The sequence below is a fragment of the Lineus longissimus genome, chromosome 11, assembly GCF_910592395.1.
Source record: "Lineus longissimus chromosome 11, tnLinLong1.2, whole genome shotgun sequence".
In the NCBI taxonomy this organism is placed as follows: domain Eukaryota; kingdom Metazoa; phylum Nemertea; class Pilidiophora; order Heteronemertea; family Lineidae; genus Lineus; species Lineus longissimus.
Window position 1 is genome coordinate 17,517,426 of NC_088318.1, and position 20,335 is coordinate 17,537,760.

General features: G+C 40.7%; 1 protein-coding gene and 1 long non-coding RNA gene across 3 annotated transcripts; both read left to right on the plus strand.

The window, feature by feature from the left end:
* The first annotated feature begins 547 nt into the window (after positions 1-547).
* Positions 548-1,689, plus strand: LOC135496228 (uncharacterized). The gene is made up of 3 exons (XR_010448627.1): positions 548-642; positions 1,035-1,088; positions 1,393-1,689. It is a non-coding gene; the product is annotated as an uncharacterized LOC135496228 (long non-coding RNA).
* A 1,525-nt stretch (positions 1,690-3,214) lies between these two features.
* LOC135495640 (zinc finger protein ZFPM1-like) lies at positions 3,215-20,269 on the plus strand. Of its 2 annotated transcripts, none has more exons than XM_064784460.1 (6): positions 3,215-3,287; positions 12,756-12,949; positions 15,465-15,591; positions 16,495-16,680; positions 16,926-17,099; positions 17,474-20,269. In XM_064784460.1, exons 1-6 carry the CDS (start codon positions 3,248-3,250, stop codon positions 20,137-20,139), a joined length of 3,387 nt encoding a protein of 1,128 aa, XP_064640530.1. In that variant the 5' UTR covers positions 3,215-3,247; the 3' UTR covers positions 20,140-20,269. The 2 variants fall into 2 exon arrangements, with proteins under 2 accessions (XP_064640530.1, XP_064640531.1); XM_064784461.1 differs by lacking the exon at positions 3,215-3,287 and adding an exon at positions 11,897-12,415.
* The last annotated feature ends 66 nt before the right edge of the window (positions 20,270-20,335 follow it).

Consider the following 20,335-nt stretch of genomic DNA (forward strand, 5'->3'; position numbering starts at 1 on the left):
AATTCTGAAGGAAATCTAACGGGTAGTTCGTGTTGGTATAGGCCTAGTTCCAAAAACGATGCAAACAAAACTCTGACCTGTCAAGTGTTTTGCTCAAGGAATCACAAACCAAACGAACAAGTTTCCACATCTGAACATCCTGGCCCTCACTAAAGTGTGCGAGGGAGGATCACGTGTCGTAGGAGTATCAAAAACCTGAGTCTCAGGATGGCTGTACGAGGTCAAAAATCAAGTAAACTTAACGTTGACTGTATGTTCCTAGACCTCTCTAGTAATAAAACGCCACCGGGAGGTGCTGGCACCTATGTACAAAATTGTAACTAACTGTATGTTCCTGGACCTCTAACAATAAAACGCCACCGGGTGGTGCTGGCACCTATATGCAAAATTTTAACTAATAATAAAACGCCACCGGGAGGTGCTGGCATCTATATACAAAATTGTAACTAAAATTTCAGTCAGTCTTGCGCAAGGATTTTTCAAAGGCGACAAATTCGACACGAGAATACACTTTACTGAAACAGTGTTCAATCAGAGCTGCGTCCGACTTTTGTTGATTTGATGATGTACAGCTGACTTTTGTCTATTTTACCCAAATATATTCATATAGAGACTGACAGCATGGGTATTTTTACGCATCTGGTGAGAATAGTTAACACAGAATTCAGAGAACCACAAATATCTTCATCTTGTGTTTTTTTATTAAGAGAAAAATTCATTCAACTCCTGGAACTTAGTTATGTATCATTCATTATGTAGCCTTAAGCCTAGTTTCACTTTTTAATTTTTTTGGGGGAGGCGTGATCATGATGTGTTTTTGAACATGATTGATTGATTGTGAAAGAGTTTCATCATGATTAAGCACTGATTATTTCATCAGTCATGCACGTACTGACTAAAGAGAGGCCTCTGTCTCTCGGTCTCACCGTGACTGACACGGGCAAGCCAACACTAACAGTAACACTACAGCGCCATTCTGGAATAAGTGTAGCCAGGAAAATGAGTAATATCTAACTTTACCATATTCTTTTTAGATTTCCCTTGGCATTGGAATATACCTTGGCGTGTACATTGATCAACATTATAAAGTGAGTAAAAATTATTTGAACGTGGACACTTCATATGACTCAGTCTCAAGACTGGACATTTACTTTCATCTCGGTTTGTAAAAGCACACGAGTGATCAGTTCCATGTCCATGCCAGAAAGACGGGTACTAGAATGAGGAAATAACTAACAAGTGTACAGCAAGGATCCTAAACTAAGGACCATAATGCCAAGCTTATCATGTTGATGATGATGAGAAGCATTATTCATGCGCTGCCTTATCTATGAAAATGATTTTCATTCCTTGTGTTTTACTCAACTCCTATTCACGTTCCTCTCTCTTCAGGTGCCAAGCGCAGAAAACCCAGGAGAACTTTGGAGAAAGGTCAAAGAGTTTGCATCACAGTTCGAGAAGGGTTCTAAAGACAACAAGAAGGACAGCTAGCATTCATCCGTTAGGAAACAAAGATACTCTTAACACTTTGTGATTATATAGAACATGCACTGTGAAAGATGTTGACTCATCAATCAAGAAGTAACTATGAGGATGGTCACATCAAACATTGACACTTTGTGAGTTTATGTGCACAGCTCCAGTTACTTGAAATGATTGCGACTCACCGGTGCAGGGGCGGGGGGGGGGGGGGGGTCCACACAGCAGCTTGCAGGTAAAGAACTGTGATTTAATGATGACACTTTTCTAGCAGATGAGGTTCGTGAGGTCTATAGCTAGGCCAAGGGGCAGAATTATAGAGATTCTGGACTTCAGATGCTGCATGTGGTGATGGCACGCACAATAATGGTAATAATAGCAATGATTGAAAAGAAGAACTATAAGTAATGCCTGACAAAGTGATTGGGCAGGAGTGTAAATTCTTCATTGGTATTGAAATATATATTACACTTATTTCTAGAAATTCATTGTATTTTTGTCTTTGTGAGATGAACAGAGGAGCCAAAATACAACCCAAGGGCAGGACTGTGTCCATCTTTATACTTTAACACCTTCAGCGCCGAACCACGTAGATCTACGTGGCCCAAATCCCCCCTATTTGAGCCGATTATCCGAGTCTCCTGGACCTCGACAGAACTACACCATCGCCATCTTCAGGGCAAGGTAGGAACTGAAAAAACTGAAAAGACCAAACGGTCTTTTCAGTTCCTACCGTACCCTGAAGATGGCAATGGCGTAGTTCAGACCGACTTCCTGGAAGAACTACACCATCGCCATCTTCAGGGCAAGGTAGGAACTGAAAGACCAAAGCTGAAGGTTTTAATGTAGTTTGTGGTCATAAAGATCACATACCCATTATGCAGTTATCAGATTACCTTGTCAAGTTCAAGAGGTGCTATGTCATGGGGTGACTGTGCCTTTAAGGACTGCTTGATCAAAGCTTGATGTGAATGAGGCAGTGGCATCGCGGCAAGTAGTGACTCTCCACAGTAGTTACCAGGGCCAATTGAGAGATTTCAGTTCGACTTCCTCTCAGTAGATGTCACTACAAGTAACTAAACCCCGCTGTGGCCAAGACCATTGCCAACAGCAGGGCAGAACATTTAGAGACACCAGGACCAAGGCACCAGGACCATGCATAGTCACTGATATACAGTTGAATGATACCGGGATCAGTCACATACTGTTGAGAGATGCAAGGACCATTGCCACATACAGTTACTGTTCTATCAACTGGTTGTGACGATTGTCCTAGTTGCAATGCAATGGTTGGACTGGTCTGTGAAAGCATGTTTACGCAGTTGATACTGGACACTATCTACATGATGTGGCGACTGTCCTGGTGTCTTAACTGTACCGTTTGTGACTGTTGGCCTACTCCCATCTTAAATATGAGTATGGTCTGATATTGTGTAGAAGGCTTGTATCAACATCTCAATATTACATTGGTCATTGTGACGGTAGTCTCAGTGTGACGGTAGTCTCAACTGGTTGTGACCATCTCAAATCAGGACGTGCCCTTTTTGATACTCCCCTACCTCGTATACAAACGCCAGAACATCAATGTAGAACTACCCTGCATCCGCATCCTTATCTCACGATAGGAGCCTGCTGCCGAGGCTGATCCTGGCGCCGCTTGTCGTTCCGGTGATTTTGATAAGCCCGCTATCACTATCAGACACGAGGCCACATCGCGGCGGTGTGTGATACCGTAAGGATGTGTTAGGTGATTGTGCAAGCACTCGGAATGTCTCGAAGAAAACAGTCGAACCCCAAGCCCATCAAAAGTGAGTAGAAGTTCTTCACTGATTTTGAGAGTTTCTTTCTTCTTTCATTGGTCTATTTTTGTGTTGGTTGAAGTTACACTCCGGATGTGTTATTTGGCCGGCCTCGTGTTGTAACCCGTTACTAGAGTAGGTACTCTAAGATGACCCTCTTAAGATACATCTTAGAATGACCAGACACTCGATCTCTGGGTACGTAAGGAGATCCAATTAGGATGACGCAATGGATCGACTGCCTCGGGAGTCTAGTGGAAGTGGTCTAGGTGTGGTTACTTTGGTTGTCAAGGGTGATGAGTTCTGCTGTTCCATGCGAATAGAAATTTCTATTCATCCTCCTGTGGACTCCATCAGTTCCCCTTTCTTTGTCTTATGTTGGAGATGAATTTTGGCAGGAGTGCAAACTAAGTTTAGGCCCCCAGGAGAGTGAGTCCGATTCTAGCCTACTGTTAATGGAAGAGGCTATAGTGTAGGATGGGAATTAAAGGGGGATTATAGGCAGGAACTAGGGGGTCATATTTGGGTGACAGTGTGCATAGTTTGAGGTGTGGGTTGTTTAATTACTCATACAGCAAGCGTAAAATACAGTGGAACCTCCCTTAGTGGACACCTCTCTATTAAGGACAGCCTCGTTATTAAGGACAACCTCTCTATTAAGGGCACTTGTCTTGGTCCCAAATTGGTTGTTCACATTCAATTTGACCTCTCCTATCAGGACACCTCTCTATTAAGGACAGCACTTGCCAGTCCCATGGGTGTCCTTAATAGAGAGGTTCTACTGTCGTTTCAATATACTGCTCAGACATCTCAGATGGGAGAGATCCCTGGCAGGTTAATTGCGTAACCTACCTCATGAACCTGCCTAGAGGCTCACTTTCAGGCCATGGTATCTATCTGAGACTTCTAATTGTCTTATGTGTATATTCTCTCCCAATGCAATCCACATACACAGTGTAGTTTGGACTACACATCCATTGAAAGATAAAGATCATGCATTATCAGATAGAACAGCCCACCCTGTTATATATTGAAAGATAAAGCAGCCGATAAGATAAGCATACAGCAGCTTTATCTAATCATCTGCATAGATAACATTGCACATGCTCTGTCCATGCAGATGAGAAGAATGGAAAATAGCAATTTTATAGCAGAAATGCTCTGACCTGCTCTGACCTGCTCTGACCCACTTTACTACCGTGGAACCTCCCTAATGAGGATTCCCATGGGACTGATAATTGCTGTCCTTATTAGAGAGGTGTCCTGATTAGAGAGGTAAAATTGAATGGAAACAACCCATTTGGGACCAAAACTAGTGTCCTTAATAAAGAGGTTGTCTTAATAGAGAGGTGTCCGCTAAGGGAGGTTCCACTGTATTCTGTAATGCCTTTGACCCTGAAATGTATTGGGCTGTGGTGACATCAGAGGCAGTGTGTCCAGAACTCTGAGAAGTGGGGCGCTGTAAAATAGATGTGGATTTCCCCAAATTCAAAATCAGCTTCAAGGAATTGTCTCAAGGAGGCTTGGCAGGGACTCTGTATCCTCCTCTATGTGTGTTTTACTGTACTGTTTGTCTTCTGATCTGTATTGTTTGGTTTGTAGACACCTTATAGATATCTCTAGGTTAACAAAAAGTTAGATCAAGAAGAGCATGATCTACTTTCCATCATTACAGATTTAATGATTCCTTGTGGTGCTTGTCTCTGGGGAGTACATGTCTTTCATGGTGACAGTGAAAGACAAGTGTCTTCCCCAAGACGAAAGCACAACCACCCAGTCTCATCAATATCTTCTCGGGGCCAAAAGCTTAATTTAAATTTCGTGTAGCGCTCATCTTGTGGGGAGTTCATGTCTTCTTTTCTCCATCTGGTTGTGTGGAGATAACAACTGCTCGTCTATCATCTCGTCCAAGTCATGATAAAAATTCTCATTCGTTACTTGCCTGTCACATTGCGCCAAATATTTGTGGCCCTCTGCAGCACAAAAACTAACTCAAAGTTACAAAGCATATCATATATTGCACTGTAATCTGCAATGAAAAAACTTCAAGTGCTATTTGGTGTTGCTTTTTCCTGTTTCCTTTTTGACATCATTTTCAACAGTATTTCTAATACCTCATAAAATTTGTGCATAATTCACAAAATTTTAATATTTTTTACATCCTCGATTAAATTTGTTCATTAAATCATAAAAGATGTCTTCCCTATCACAGCATATTCTCAATGGAGCATTTGATGAATAGGCGGCACCGTTATTCCACCCTCCTCGGTGGTTGGTCACAAGGAGACAGACAACGTCCCATTATAGCGCTGTAAATTAACCTGCAATATGAATACTGTTAGCGACTGCATAATTGTCAAATTGAAGTAGCCATTGTTGTTCAATATCAAACCTTATCAGAAAAGATCGCTTGTCTTTTGATGAGTCGCCAGATAAACACACTTCCTTTTATTGAGAAACAATTGGGGAAGAAAAGGAGGAGAATCTGCGGGAAATCGGGAAATGTCCAACAATCCAATTACCGAAAAAAGTTAGAAGTTCTCTATGACCTTTATATGCTTTTGGGTATCGAGTCAGTATCACGGCTTTGACTGTCAAGACACAGTGAAAAATTATACATAATGCTGTCTAAAGTAGCGTTAGTCAGGCCTTATCTCACCGAAACATGTTTCCAGGCTGGGCACGATTTGATGTTATCGCGCTCATTTTCCATTTCTTTATGGGGCTCGCGATGAGGAGATTATACGGGCTGCCAGAATGATAGATTATATTTGAATTAATCCATTAGAAATGATGGCGGACTTGATATGTCAGATAATAGTCGACGATAACGGTGGGCTTATCGGCCGCCATCCCTCCTTGTGTAATTAGAACTGCAATCCCCAGATCTGTGTGTTGTGAGATAATCATGCTTGATTGAGGCCCGTGTATGATCGATACTTCTGCCTGCCTGGAGATCGCAAGTATCGCCTGATAATGCAAGATAAATGACGCGTTTAACCCAGAGTTGTGGACAATATTTGCAACTTGGCTGAGATAACGCTGCGGATTGCCCCGCCAAATGCCATATTATTGTCTCGAATCTAATCTCCGCATCTTCAGCCCAGCTCAAACCCTTATCTCACATGACCAAATGCATTTGAAATGTAAATTCTGTCAGAATACGTCCATCCATCTCGCGTTTTATGTTGCATTTGTATTCATAGAGGGTTATCTAGTTGGAATTGGGTTTTTTCCTCGCGAATACTCCCAAGCTTTTGCTGTAAGTAATATTGTGGTTAGATAGGAACTTTGGGATCAAAACTTTTTATCAAGCGGAGATCACGTTTTTATTATTAAATTAGATTGAATTCATTTGTGGAGGGTTTTCTGGAATTCAAGTTTATTCGTAGACCTTTTTTGGTGGGGTACCAGGAAATTCCTCTGGAATAGCATCACTTGTCATCCTGGAATAAATTTCTCTTTATTGCGATTAAATTACCTGGCAATTGATCCAGTGGCTTTTCTAATCAATTTGGTGGCTAATTAGGACAGGTCGTTATGTGGCGGCACGTCTCACAGGGATGGTGTCGCAGGCCGTTAGTCAGAGAGAAGATGAATGAAATCGGTGGTCTTTTATACAACCAATGAAAATACCTGATCCATTTGGAAAACACCTTGCCTATTCTATAAGTGTAACCTTTAAATGGGTATGCCGTTCGTAATTCCTGATGGTCCAGGGCCATCACTTGTTCAACATACTTCCATTCCTATTCCAGTCTTAGTTTCAGACAGTTGTAAGTCTGAATACTAAACAATCATGTAATGTTTCTCGTCTTCAAAAAAGTATTTACGTCCATGTTGAAAAGCGATTGGAATCTGACATGATAAGAAACCGCTGCTCAACATGTATGGAAGGTGCGGTAGAAACCCTACTCGCAAAATCAGATAGCAGTTTTGGCGATTACTGGAACATTGATCCATCCCAAGTTGCAGAGGTTTAGGTACATCAATGAACAGTTTAGCAAACTTGAAATTCTGGTGTAACTTTTGATGAACTTGCCTGAGTTGATTCCAGTCTGGCACAAGTAATATTTGTGTATATTTCTGTCTGAAATACTCTTGGAAATCTTGTCAATTCAGGTGAAGCCAGTTTCATTTCATTCCTGTTGAGTTGCCTGAACTACCTGTGTTTGTGGTGAAGTTTTGTGCATAAAATTCTGACAAGACTTTTACCAATTGCTGTTGGAATGAACTGGAGATAAGACAGTGTTGGCATGAGGTATGGTTGATATCGAAACCTCTAAAGTCCCATGATACAATGGCATAATCCTGTCTATTACCATGGCAATCAGAGATTCCCTTTATAATTCCCGCAGAGTATTTCTATGGCTATAAGTGACAAGACACTTTTCATGACTTGAACACAAAGTTTTGACAGTTTTATTTTGTTCTGATCAAAAAGAAACAGCAAATTGGTTCTTCTGTATATTTTGAACGTTTCACCTCAGGGGGGACATTATAGGCAGGAACTAGTTGAGCCAAATGAAGTTGCAGATTATCGTGTCAGATGGCATGTTCTTGATACACAAGTCTCTGAGGTCACAAGGTCTCTTCAATTCAACAAGTCTCTTATTGGGGCAAGATGGTCACCTGGAGTCCACCAAATTGACCCCTAGATCCTGCATTTAGTCCCCTTTAAACTAAACCATATGTCATAGTTCATAGCAATGCAACGATAGCACATTCAATGCATTAATTCAGCCATATGTGGCTTAAAAAACTTCTTTAGATATCTTAATATCTTGTCCATCTGCAGTTTTCAGGTACAGGTTAATGACAACATCGACCCAACAATATAAGTAAAAAATTGGTGTCTGGAGTTCTTGGTCTATCAGCCGCCAGAATCTAATCTCGAAATTCATCTAGATATGCCTGGCTCCAGCAGAAGAAATGTTGCCTATCTCTAGATCTGGTGTTTGTGATCATGGCTTTGTATAAACACAACCAGGAGCCTGCTGTATCCTAAGAAATAAGGCCTCCCACGATACAGCGGTTGTCTCATTGAAGCATACGGTATTCCATTAAAGGAGTGAGTGGCTTTTCAACACCCCTTTACATCGTTTTTAAACAGTTCATATTTTGTGTGATTCTTGTTAGTTTTCATACATTTCGCCTTCTCCCTAATAAGGATGTATCACACTCCATATTTGAATTGTAAAAAGGGCGACTCTAGTTCTCATGTTCGAATACAGATAGCTGTGTCCTCTCTGATATATTAGGGATTGCTTATCTACTTGACTATAATAGAAGTCGTACATCATTGAAGTTATCTCCCAAACATGTCAGTTTCTTTCCGCTGTTTCATAAAGCAATGTTCCACCAAATACTTCTTTTATAAAATAAAATAGCGGGGAATCTTGCCTTATCGACATTACTCATACTATGGACTAATCTCATGTTATGCCAAAGAAGTTTTCTCTGATGGTTAATGTCAAGATTTCATAGATAATCATCGCAGTGTCTCGGACTTATCTCAGCAGATAACGCAGGCGGTTCCATTGCATGCTGGGAAACCTGATAAACTGGATTGAAAAGCGTTATCAGTGAGTTTATCTTGGTGGCCGTGAGATAGGCCGGCCTATTTTGAGAAAATGAGATACCCAGACTATATCTGCTGAGTTCTGTAACATGAATGCATAGAAGGAGGTTGTTGATTGATAATACATAAAAGTTCGACTTGGCTGGGGTATGGATTGCCTCTAAGATGGTATGTGCCAGGAAGATGTGACTCCGATAGACGATAGAGCAAATAGATAGGAGAATAGCTTACTTTGTATGTGGCGACACTGTGGCGGTTTCAGCGGTAAAAAACGCTATCAGCTCAGCAAATCAGTTCAGAGCTAAATTTCTAAACTAAAAGATGCCCAGGTCATATTCAGTTGCCAAGGACAGCATCTTGGGAAGTAAAGTTTGGCGGAGAGTTTGGTGGAAAACACAATTTATCAAACTTGTGCCATGCACAATGGGCATGTGAACAATGATATTACAAGTTGGTTCGGTCACTCTAGAAGCAGACTTTGAAAATTTTGTATTTATAATGTCTTTACTCAGACCATTGGCGGGAAATATATTATGTAAAACCTCTGAACTTGTGCACTGGTAATGATACTGGCATCCTGCTGCAATTATTTTTTCTTTCTCAGTCAACAATTTCAAGCACATAGCTGACATTATCTCATTTCTTTCAGATAAGGGGTAATCGCATAATAATGAAACCCTGCAAATTCTGCCTCCCTGAGTGAAAAAATTTGACATGTTGGATCTAGTGAGGTTCTGAATCTTATTATGAGGTTGACATTTAACCCTTTGACAATCTTAGCTGTGTTGATGGTAGCCCTTTCACAGCCATTTCTCTCGCCGAGATAGTTTTAGCGTATCTGGTTGTGACCTAAAGACCCCAGTCGCCTGTAGAAAAGGAGGCTAAGTATAGTTAGCCCGACTCAATGATTCACTCATTGAACACCACATGTAGAGGTTCTCATAGAGCACCAGCCTTATGCATTATGCTATAATGCTTTAGTATGCTACCTTGATGAGTAACATGTTGCCACCTGGCAGCTATTCCTGCCTATTTGAAAAGCTATCACTGAAATCTTAGGGCCAACTATATCAGGGACATCATTAGATGTACACCTGTTATAAACAAGACTGGTATCAAATAACCAAGCTGTAGGCCTATTGAATGTACGAGTTTGAAATTTTATCTATGTAGCCAGATTCAATGTCTATAATATTTTAAAAACAAAGCAATGAATGATAGTTAATTATCTGTGGCACTTGCCAAATGTCACCAAACTAATCGACCGGTTCCATCTTGTTTTGTCCACGCAATCTTGTGAAAATCTTTTTTTTTTATCTTGTCTTCTTTTTCATTCTTGATGATTTTGTCTGATATGTTCCTTGAAACGTTTTGAATCAGCCCTATTGTTTTGCTCAAATTAAAATCGCGTGCATCAGTCGAAAACTTCTTTAGTATAGCTGCAGCGATTGGAATCGTGTTTGAGGTTTCTATTCATGTGTTGTCAAAACAACAATTATCTCTAATTGATCACTATAAATTAGCATTAGAGATTGGGATGATCTAAGTGGGCGTTATATTTAAGGCCTATGCCGTTCGTTCAAAACTTTTAAATTTGTGATCGACATTTGAAGACTTTCCATTGTGTATACAGTGGAACCCCGGTCACACGACCACTCGTGGGGCCAAGGTTAAATGGTCGCGTTATCAGGGTGGTCGCGTTAGTGGAGTTGAAAATCCGGGGACAAAATGCATGATTAGGTTTTCCCGCCAAAATTGTTGAACTTATTCATAAGTTTCAACTTTCAGTAAGTTCAAAATTTTGAAAAATTTCAAAGTCAAAAAATGTTTGGGACTGATGATGTTGGTTCATTTTGAGCAGAAAAAAAAAATCCAGTGAAAAAAATATTTGGACTTTAAAATTTTTTCATCTTTCAGTCTGTTCAAAATTCAGAAAAAGACCAGTCATCATGAATTCTTGATAATATCAACAGCTTTTTTCATGAATATCTTGATTGATACCACAAATATCCAAGCGAGTGCCTTATATGTATTTTCATTGATACTAATAATCTCTGTGGCTGATAATAAAACTTTGATAGGAAAATGATAAGCAAAAATAAGTTTATATCAATATAGAGCAGGTTTAACAAATGATAATATGCTTTCAGAAGGCAGTAAGAGATTATGCTTAGTGATATGATAAAACGTATATGATGATATGTCTGCCGCTAACTTGATAAGTAATCACAAAGATATCGCCAAGTTGGCAACTGCGTCATTCTTCTTTCCTCTCTGGAATCAAGATAATGTTCTTAGCTTCTGATAAAGCCTTTGATAGGGTATTGATATGACTCAGATTGAGACTGTATAAATGTAGATAAAATATATTTAAATTCTGTTTTTCTTCTTAAAGGAAAACGAGGCACGAGCCAGGTGGCCCAGGTTAGGTTTCACTATACTGCTGATAGGTGCCCCACTTTTAAGTGGTGGAAAAGTGTATTGCTGTTTTAATGATGGGCCTAGGTCAAAAGGAGCTGCACCTCCACCTGTAACTGTTAGGTAATGATGATCACCTGATTAGCAAGACTTTTTAGTGGAACCAATTTAAAACTTGGTGTGGCTGTCCACACATCCTTGAAGTTGGGCTCAAAACTCCGTGGATCTATGGTAAGAGTGACCCAGACAGAAATTGTCTCAAGACAAAATATAGATAAGCCTTGTGGAACTGAGGTTATCTCAGGCAATGATAAGGACATGCTCTCAACACAGTTTATACCTAATATTTTTGTACTTCAGCTTTTTCGTTATCAACATTTCTATAAAAAGTTGTGGAATCCTTTTCTAAGATAATTCGATAGCCCGGAGTTCGATTTTCAGTGTTGTCAAGGATGGTTTAAGATATATCATTGGTCTTATAGAGAATTAATCAAGATCAGTCTTTATCAATTCATGGGGTTATGCATTAAATCAGAATTAGGACCCAGCAGGACAACAAATGGCGCTGTAATCAGTGAAACCAAATGATGTCCCATCATCCTACCATTGCCTCTAATGCATCACCTCCAGTACCCCAGTGCCACATTTTTTGTCAGGAAAAACTTAGAAATCTTGGTGGATAGGAAAGCCATCACTCAATTCTAAATTTTGACAGGGTGAAGTAGAGTTTGAATTCCTGTTTTACTTGATCAGATGAAAAAAAATGATGTATTTGACTTAAAATCATTGATCAAAGCTTGACATCACTGATGTGGATCTCTGCATGACATAACGGGGTCAATAATGTTTTATCTGTCGGCTGATTGCACCCCCTTATCAAAAACACTGGTATTTTAGCAGCCAAACCAAACAAGATTGCGTCGTTATCTCTTGGCTATCAAGATGCCATCACCCTGATAACTTGAAATAAAGTCAGTGGTCACATGTCTCTGGAATGATTCAGTCATGTACATGTTTCATCCGCGCCCTCAGTCCTATGTCACCCCCGTTTTTCGACAATTGAATTTGTCGCCGGTGTAATATAGGGCCGATTCAGTCAGAATGGAAGTGTTGGATCTTCGTAAAAGCTCCTCAAAAAGTGAGTGATTATTTTCAATCCTAAAGCTAGTCTTATTCATCAGATTTGTTACTTGCAGCACTGGTCGCAGGGGTTTGACCGATATCCAATGATATTGAATTTGAATTGAATTCCTTAAATTGATCGGGAATGGTATGGCATTGAAATTATTGAAGGTCATAATGACTGGCTGGCACTGATGATAACGAGATTGATATGCGTATAGATATACGTATATATATATACATGTATTGAGGAAGGATAATTTTAGAAGCTCTATCAAAATGGCCTTCGTCTCACAAGGGTTTTTCATAATGATGACTAGTGATACAATGTACATCTTTTCCTCATCTCTTTTCAGGGCAGATGGACGGTGATCCTGACGAACTCGCCAAAGAAGTCAACCTCCCACCGGGCATTCTTGTCCTCAAACAAAATGGTGACCGATCTAGCTTTAGCGTTTGTACCACCATACCGTTACCAAAGGCCAGTAGCTTTGGCCCCTTCAAAATCAGAGAGGTTGTGGGGGAAGGAGAAAATGATAATATTATGACGGTAAGATACTTTAGTCTGCTGAATTAAAGGGGGACTATAGGCAGGAGCAGAGGGGCTAATTTGGCCATATTCAGGTGACTAATATACACAATAAGGGCCCTGGGTCATGTCAGATATAAATGTGATGTGTTATCTATGCTGACCAGCTTCACAAATATGACAATATCTTGATGGACATGTAAATAGACATTCAGAGTTTGCCAATATAGCCGAAAAGATACCAGTGATATTTTTCTAATCAGATAACTCTTTCATGATATGCGGGAAGTTTTAGTTAAAGGCTCAGAAGTTCTTTTCTGCCTCGTGTACAAAAGTGACCCGACCATTCAATTGCAAGCTTGAGGTTCGCATGCCCACTAGGCCAATGATAAACGTCTAAGATTTTTCCTTTTTTGTTTTTTGTCTTAAAAAACTGAAACTTTTTTCGAATTTGATGACATGTTTATCCCAAACATGATGTATGAAGTATATGACATCGTATAAAGAAGTGTCAGCCCAGTGTGCTTTCTGAAGTCTCGAGTCAGTTAAGATCCTTTGCAAAAGTTGCGAGCGCTTGGTTAGACAACCACAAAGGCAGCAATCTTATCGCTAGGAGGCAATGGGCCTTTTAGCCATCCTAATCAGTGGCTGGACAGGCCGTGCGGTTTAGCTTGATAAATAACTTCAACTGGGACGAGAAGATAAGATGCCAAGTATCGATCAACGCAATATCATGTAGATGCGAGTGGCGAGGAGCATTTTAGGAACTCTTCGCAGAATCGGGCAACGAGTGCTGCATGCTAACTTCGATGGTCGTTTTAGTTGCTAGATCAGGTTGGGGGGAAAGTGGTTAAGTCGGCTGACTGTGGAAGCTCATTTACTAGACCAATTGGGTGGGAGGACAACTTAGTTGGGTCCAAAAGTTTTCATTCCTATTTTAACCTGACCTGTGTCATCTTTAAGCTCACTATTGAAGACAGCATTTTCCAGTTAGGAGTTTATCCTATATAGAGAGTACTATACCTCGGTTTGGGAGATTATCGCCACAATATTTTATATAATGTTTGAATGAAAATCGTTCCTTTCCGTTCATGACTTTCACTGAGAATGCTTCAGGCCATTGGCCAAGCTCCACTTAGGCCTTGTGATAGATCTCGTGGTCTTGTCACATATAGACATTGAATATCTGTGGGAATAACAGAAAATATTTCAAATGATCAGACTGATTGTTTCAGATTTCTCGTAATTGGTTTCTATTTGTTATAATAAGCAATTTCTGAGAGAATTCCACTTCTTTTTGAGTGTTTTCTTCCCAAGTTTAATGGGCTGTAATTCATGGGTCACGATCGCGATTCTATGCTGTGATTATATTTCAAATTGATTAGACAGTGATAACTATTTTAATTCAGAGATGGATAGTTTCTTGAAGGAAAATTGTGTGAATAACATGTTCAGCAGGGTATTTGATGCCTTTGCAAAATCATTGGCAATTACTGACAAAATGTTCAGATTATCTGTTCTTGATTACTGTAAAATCAGTCAGGAGCTGTTGACTGCTGTGACCCTAGCAGCTCAATCGTTGTTATTGCAGTGCAGGTGCAGCCACTGTACCTATAAATTCTCACCAGTTTTACAGTAAGAAAAAGTGCTGGTGCACAGCATTGTAATTTTGGTGTGATCTTCTTTATTACAGAAAATTAAGTATCAGTATAAAAGTATAAGTATCACTAACTGAAATGACCATGGTTTGTATCAATGTTGGATTTTTCTGGGGAATTTCAGACCTTATGTATTGGCCATTGTTGTTGACATTCATTAGATTGTTGTGGAGATAAGCCATCGAGTGTTGTGTCTGGCCAGTTTAACTAATATGCGCTTATCTGATTGTTATAGATAAGTTGTGAGTGGTCCACAGTGATAAGGACGCTGAAATAACTATAAATCTGGGCTGTAACAAAAGTTTAGATGCTGTGAAGCTGGGTAGGATATGACAAAGATCTTACATTGTGTTCAAATTACGGTCAGCTCATTTCATTTTGAGCAGCAGAAAAAAAAACAAGTGAAAAAAACTTTTGGGCTTAGAAATATTTTCATCCTTCAGTCAGTTAAAAATTCGGAAAGATTTTCAAAGTAAAAAAAGTTTTGGGACTGATGATGTTGCTTCATTTTGAGCAGAAAAAAAAAAAAATTTTAATTTTTGGACTTAAAATTTTGTTCATCCTTAATTCAGTCTGTTCAAATTCTGAAAATTTTTCGAAATCAAAAATTGTTTGGGGCTGGATTCTCATGATGGCGCCTTGTAATGGTAATAAGAGAGGAAACCTTTCGGGACTGGAGATTCTTGGTCGTCATAGCAGGGTGGTTGCGTTACAGGGGTGGTCAACGAACGGGTTTCAACTGTAGTAAAATTTCCCCGAATCAGCTTAATCAGGACACAACGACATGAAATCAAGTCCAGTCCTTAATTCAAGGACAAAGTCACCAAGTATCGAGGTCATTGAAATATAAGCATTGTCTTGGTCATTTCTACTCATAGTTTCCTGGACCAGGCAGTGAAGAGGTGACAGTTGCGATCGAGACAGAAACAGGCTATTGGTTACGATTGGTTCACATCGCAACCGACGAAAAACCGGAGGAGACAAATGCGGTAATCAATATTCAAGGTGAGTCAGTGCGGAGAAAAACATTTTGTAGGTTTCTTGGGACCTCTTGTTGGAATCCACAATAATGAGTTGTAAAACTTGTTCAAGATTGTGTTTGATCTTACAGGGATATACGAACTTGAGTTGATTACTGTAGTGGTTGCAATGGGAGGCTTGAACCTATACAGATCTAGCAGGGGATTGAAACCTTCAATTGAACCCTGCATAGCAGTTTCTCTAATAATTATAAGCTGCCAGTGAGGTGTCTTAATCCATCCCTTATGTATCCCTGTACGATGTATATGGTTTCTATAAAGGGACAAAATAAAAGTGTGACAAACTAACCGCCAAAACCATAAATGACTGTCGGTGTCATGGAAACAGTGAATCTTGATCGCTAATCACACCGCTGACAATAAATCACGTCCATTGTGGAAAAATCCCAACATCCCTCAGATAGAGAGACAATGATAAGCAAATAGTGAATAACTGATCTTGCGTTATCTTCGCTGACTTGATTTATGAATTCTTTTATCAGATCTTGCGCTTCACATCACGTCAGCTATGATTGGTCCAGTCTGAGTTAGATCAAACGCTACAGAGATATTGTTTAGATTCACTTCATGAAAAAGGAGAGCAAACTTCAGCCTATTAGTCCAGTCCCACTCAACAAATTGAATAGTGCAGATCTTGTGAAAGTTATACTTATCTGCCATTAATTAACCCACTTAGATTTATTAACCCATCCTTATTATTCCTCAAACCAACTTGACTAATCCTTAAACCATGAAGCCCAATAGAGAAGTTCATCTCTAGTCCAGTAGCACAGATTGTGCGGACCTTGTGAAAAGTTATGCTTATCTTTCTTTGATCAGGGTAACAAAGAGTAAACCTGAAATTGCATAAATGATGCCCTGATTTCAGGTGATCTAGTCTGCTGTGAAGTGACCAAAGATATTCCTCAGGATACTGAATTAGTTGCCATGATAACCAGGGAAGACATAGGCCAAGACGAGGGGAGTGAAGAAGAAATTGATGTTGCCATGGAAACGGTAAATGATGCTGTTGCTGGGATACCTACTCCAGACGCGACCCCTGCTGTCCCTCATCGTAAGTAGATAGAGGGTGCCAAAATTGGTTGAGACAAAACCGCGACATCGATGACTCAGACCACGAGAGGTTGATAAGTCGATATTCCCAGGTAGTCCATATACCCTAGGAGTTGTTAACATGCAACGCTATTAAGACAACAGTGTCTTACCCACATCATTCACGAGTCACTAAGTCTTGTCTTTAGTTGCCATTATTTAAAGCAAATGTGATGTCGCATTGAAATCGATCCTGTCTCTTCACAGCTCTCATCTTCGGGTGTCCTCACTGTGGTGTGAGATTCAGCAGCCCACGGACCCTGCAAGGTCACATCACATATTACTGTTCAAAGAGACCAGTAGAGACATCTGGCAGTGAGGAGACCAACCAGATAAGTCCTGGCGAACGGAAGAGAACAGCATCAATAGATTCGAGAGAAGGTCAGTATCTTAGACTACACAGCAACAGGTGGAGTCACTGGAACTCTGTAGAGAGATGCTGTAAACCGCAGTGGTAGGCACTGCTAGCTGTGAATATCCATTGTCCTCACTAGACAGCTGTTCCTTACTATAATGTTGATGACTTTGCATTATTGTGACCATCACAGTTAAACAGGTCTTTGCATGTATCGAAAAGAGTAGGCCTAAACAAATACCTTTTAAATCTTGATATATAATTCAAAATCTTGACTGATTCTTTGACACTTATCTGGGAAAAGAAAGGATAAGCATTCTACTTCATTTCAGAAATCGTGACGCTTTGAATGAACTGTTACCTTGTTGTGCCAGTAATGCATTTTCCGTCCTGATTTCAGAAGATGCTACTACTGTCAGAAAACGATCACGGCAGCCATCGTCGAGTTCCAGCCATGAGCGGACGTCCCCCATGGTGTCACCTGGTGGATTCAGTAAGCATTCCTTATCAAGTCCGCCACTACCGGACACAGAGAAAATCAAACGTGAGAGACGCCGAACATATTCCAACTCTTCTACAGAAGCTGGTTCAAGCGACACAACAAAGAAGATGGGTTACAAATGCCCTCAATGTGCATATACAGCAGACAAAAAAAACAGTCTGCACAGCCATATGAGGAATATGCACAAGGCATCAAAAGATGATGCCACAACTGGAGGGACGAAGATTGATGATCTAGTGACTGCACCAGATATGTATTGTGTGGAGTGTAAGATCCAGTTTTCATCGCGAAAGACTTATCAGGGACACAAGGAGTTCTATTGTGGTAAACGGCAAAAGCAAGCAATTCCTGAAGACTTTGATGACGTTGACATTGGGAGGTCGGGGTCATCTTCGGATGGACAGTCACCAAATGCTGTGCTGTCCCCTGCTATGCCACCGGGACCTGTACTGATTCCTCCAGGCTGTCATTCCACCAATGGACAGCCGGTATCTGCAATGACGTTACCTGGGTCGCTTGCGTCACAACCGACTGTCATTTTTACCGGCCCGATAATGACCGCACCTGGGCCAGCAGGTCTTGCTTTGACTATGCCAACAGTGATCATGCAGCCACTGTTTTTGCCAAGCTCACTCCATGGGCACCATGGGCTAACGTCTGCTCTTGGTATCCCAGATGATAAACCACTCGATTTATCAGTTAAAAAGGACAGTCCTGGAACTAAAGTTGACAATAGTATGATATCGCATTCTGACTCGCGGGAAAATTCACCATTGGATGATCATGACACGCCAACGGACCTGTCAATCAAGCGGTCACGCAAGGACGGGGAACCTACGGAACTGAGAGACACTGTAAACAAACCATTGAGAAGTTCACAATCCCCTGTCAACGATGGTCACATCGTATCCAATGCTCCGTGCACGCCTTCAGTGATGGAGGTTGGAGCAGCGGGGACTGTCAACCTGCCACAAAACCTCAGCATCTGTAGCGAGTGCAACATCGTTTTCTATAAACACGAGAATTTCCTCATCCATAAACAATTCTACTGTTCAGGACGGAAGACCAAGTTGCAAACAGTAGAGGAGCCAGAGTCACCAAGGAAGGCTTCATCATCTCACCACCTCAATGAGAATTCCAAGCTTGAACAGGGAAAGAGAAAGGTTTCAGATAGCAGGAGCCCGCCAGCAGCCTGTTCACCTCCACTGAATGAGCATGTCCTTCAATTTTCATGCACGCCTTGCAAAATTAAGTTCAGTTCTCTGAGCACTCTGGAGGCGCATCAGAAGTATTACTGTCCTTATCGACCCCAGTTGCCAGAGCTGCGGCTACCGAGCTCTGGAACAGGGACCCCTGTGGATGGACAAACATCTGACGAGGATTCTAACACTGCCATGCCGCATGTTTGTCAGAAATGTGGCAATGAATACCCAACAGCAAGACTTTTAAAAGTACATTTGTGCCAAAGTTCAAATAAGCCAGGGATATGGAATTTACTGCGTTGTAGTCAGTGCAGTTTCGTCACACATAAAGAGAGTCAGTACAGCGATCATGTTCGCAAGCACAGCTCTGTTAAGGGATTTAGGTGCTCCCTCTGTGGGTACAAGGGGAATACTATTCGAGGGATGCGCATGCATGGAAAAATGCATGTGGACAAGGGGGAACCTTTTACAGATGATCATATGGTTGTTTTGGATAGCGACGAGTCAAACTGTCAAGACGATATATCAAATCCAATCATCAGTAGCGATATAGAGTCAGAGATTATGCGTTTGAAAAACGAGCCATACAAAAGGCGACGATCACGTTATAAACGACGGGTGGAAGAAAATCACCGTGATCAAAATTTGAGCAGAGAATTGCCAAAAACTGATGCGCTGTTTGTTTGCGGAATGTGTAATGCTCCGTTCACAGATTGCAATGCCTTGGGGCAGCATATGCAGAAACATTTAGAAGCAAGACCACACAAGTGTTCATATTGCGGGTATTCTACGACTGTGCAATCGCATCTAGAAAAACACATAAAACTTATTCATAAAGTAGAGGCATCTTCTCATGAAGATACTGACAATCCTGTGTGTACTCTTGAAGACAATGCGAGACAAAACTGTGCTGTGAGTGTCAAAAAAGAAACTGAATCAGAATTAGACCAACGCCCAAAGGTTGAGAGTAGTTCTCCTCCTTCACCATCTGAGAACAAATCTGAAATTGTTGCATCATTACTTCGAAAAATCAAACAAGAACCTCGAGAAATTAACACAAAAAGTGAGAATGATTGTGACCAAGATGTACCAAAGCAAAATGAAGTGACCCCGCCGGATAAAGCACCACTTAGTCCTGGGAACCCACCAGAGTCTAACAGAGTCAAGGAAGGTACATGTAATAGCCCGAGCCCTGTGATTGTTAACGGCTCGGGTAAACCTAATTTCCGCTATTGTAATCATTGTGATATTTCCTTTATGTATCTGTCTAGCTTTGTCGCGCATAAGAAGTACTACTGTAATGCAAGCATTCGGGAAAATCTGGCATCGGAAAATGAACTTGTAGTGGCAGAGGCCAAATGAGATGGCATTCCCAGAATGTACACTTTGCACTCTGGTTCCCAATAGCAGAATCTATTCCTAATAGTAGTTCTTATTGGTGATAGCAAAGCTTATTCCTAATAGCAACACTTTTCCAGTTGTAATGAATGAAATAAAATGTCTTATCAAATTGAAAAACATTATCTTGGTCATTCTTGCTTGGTCTATACTTAAGTTT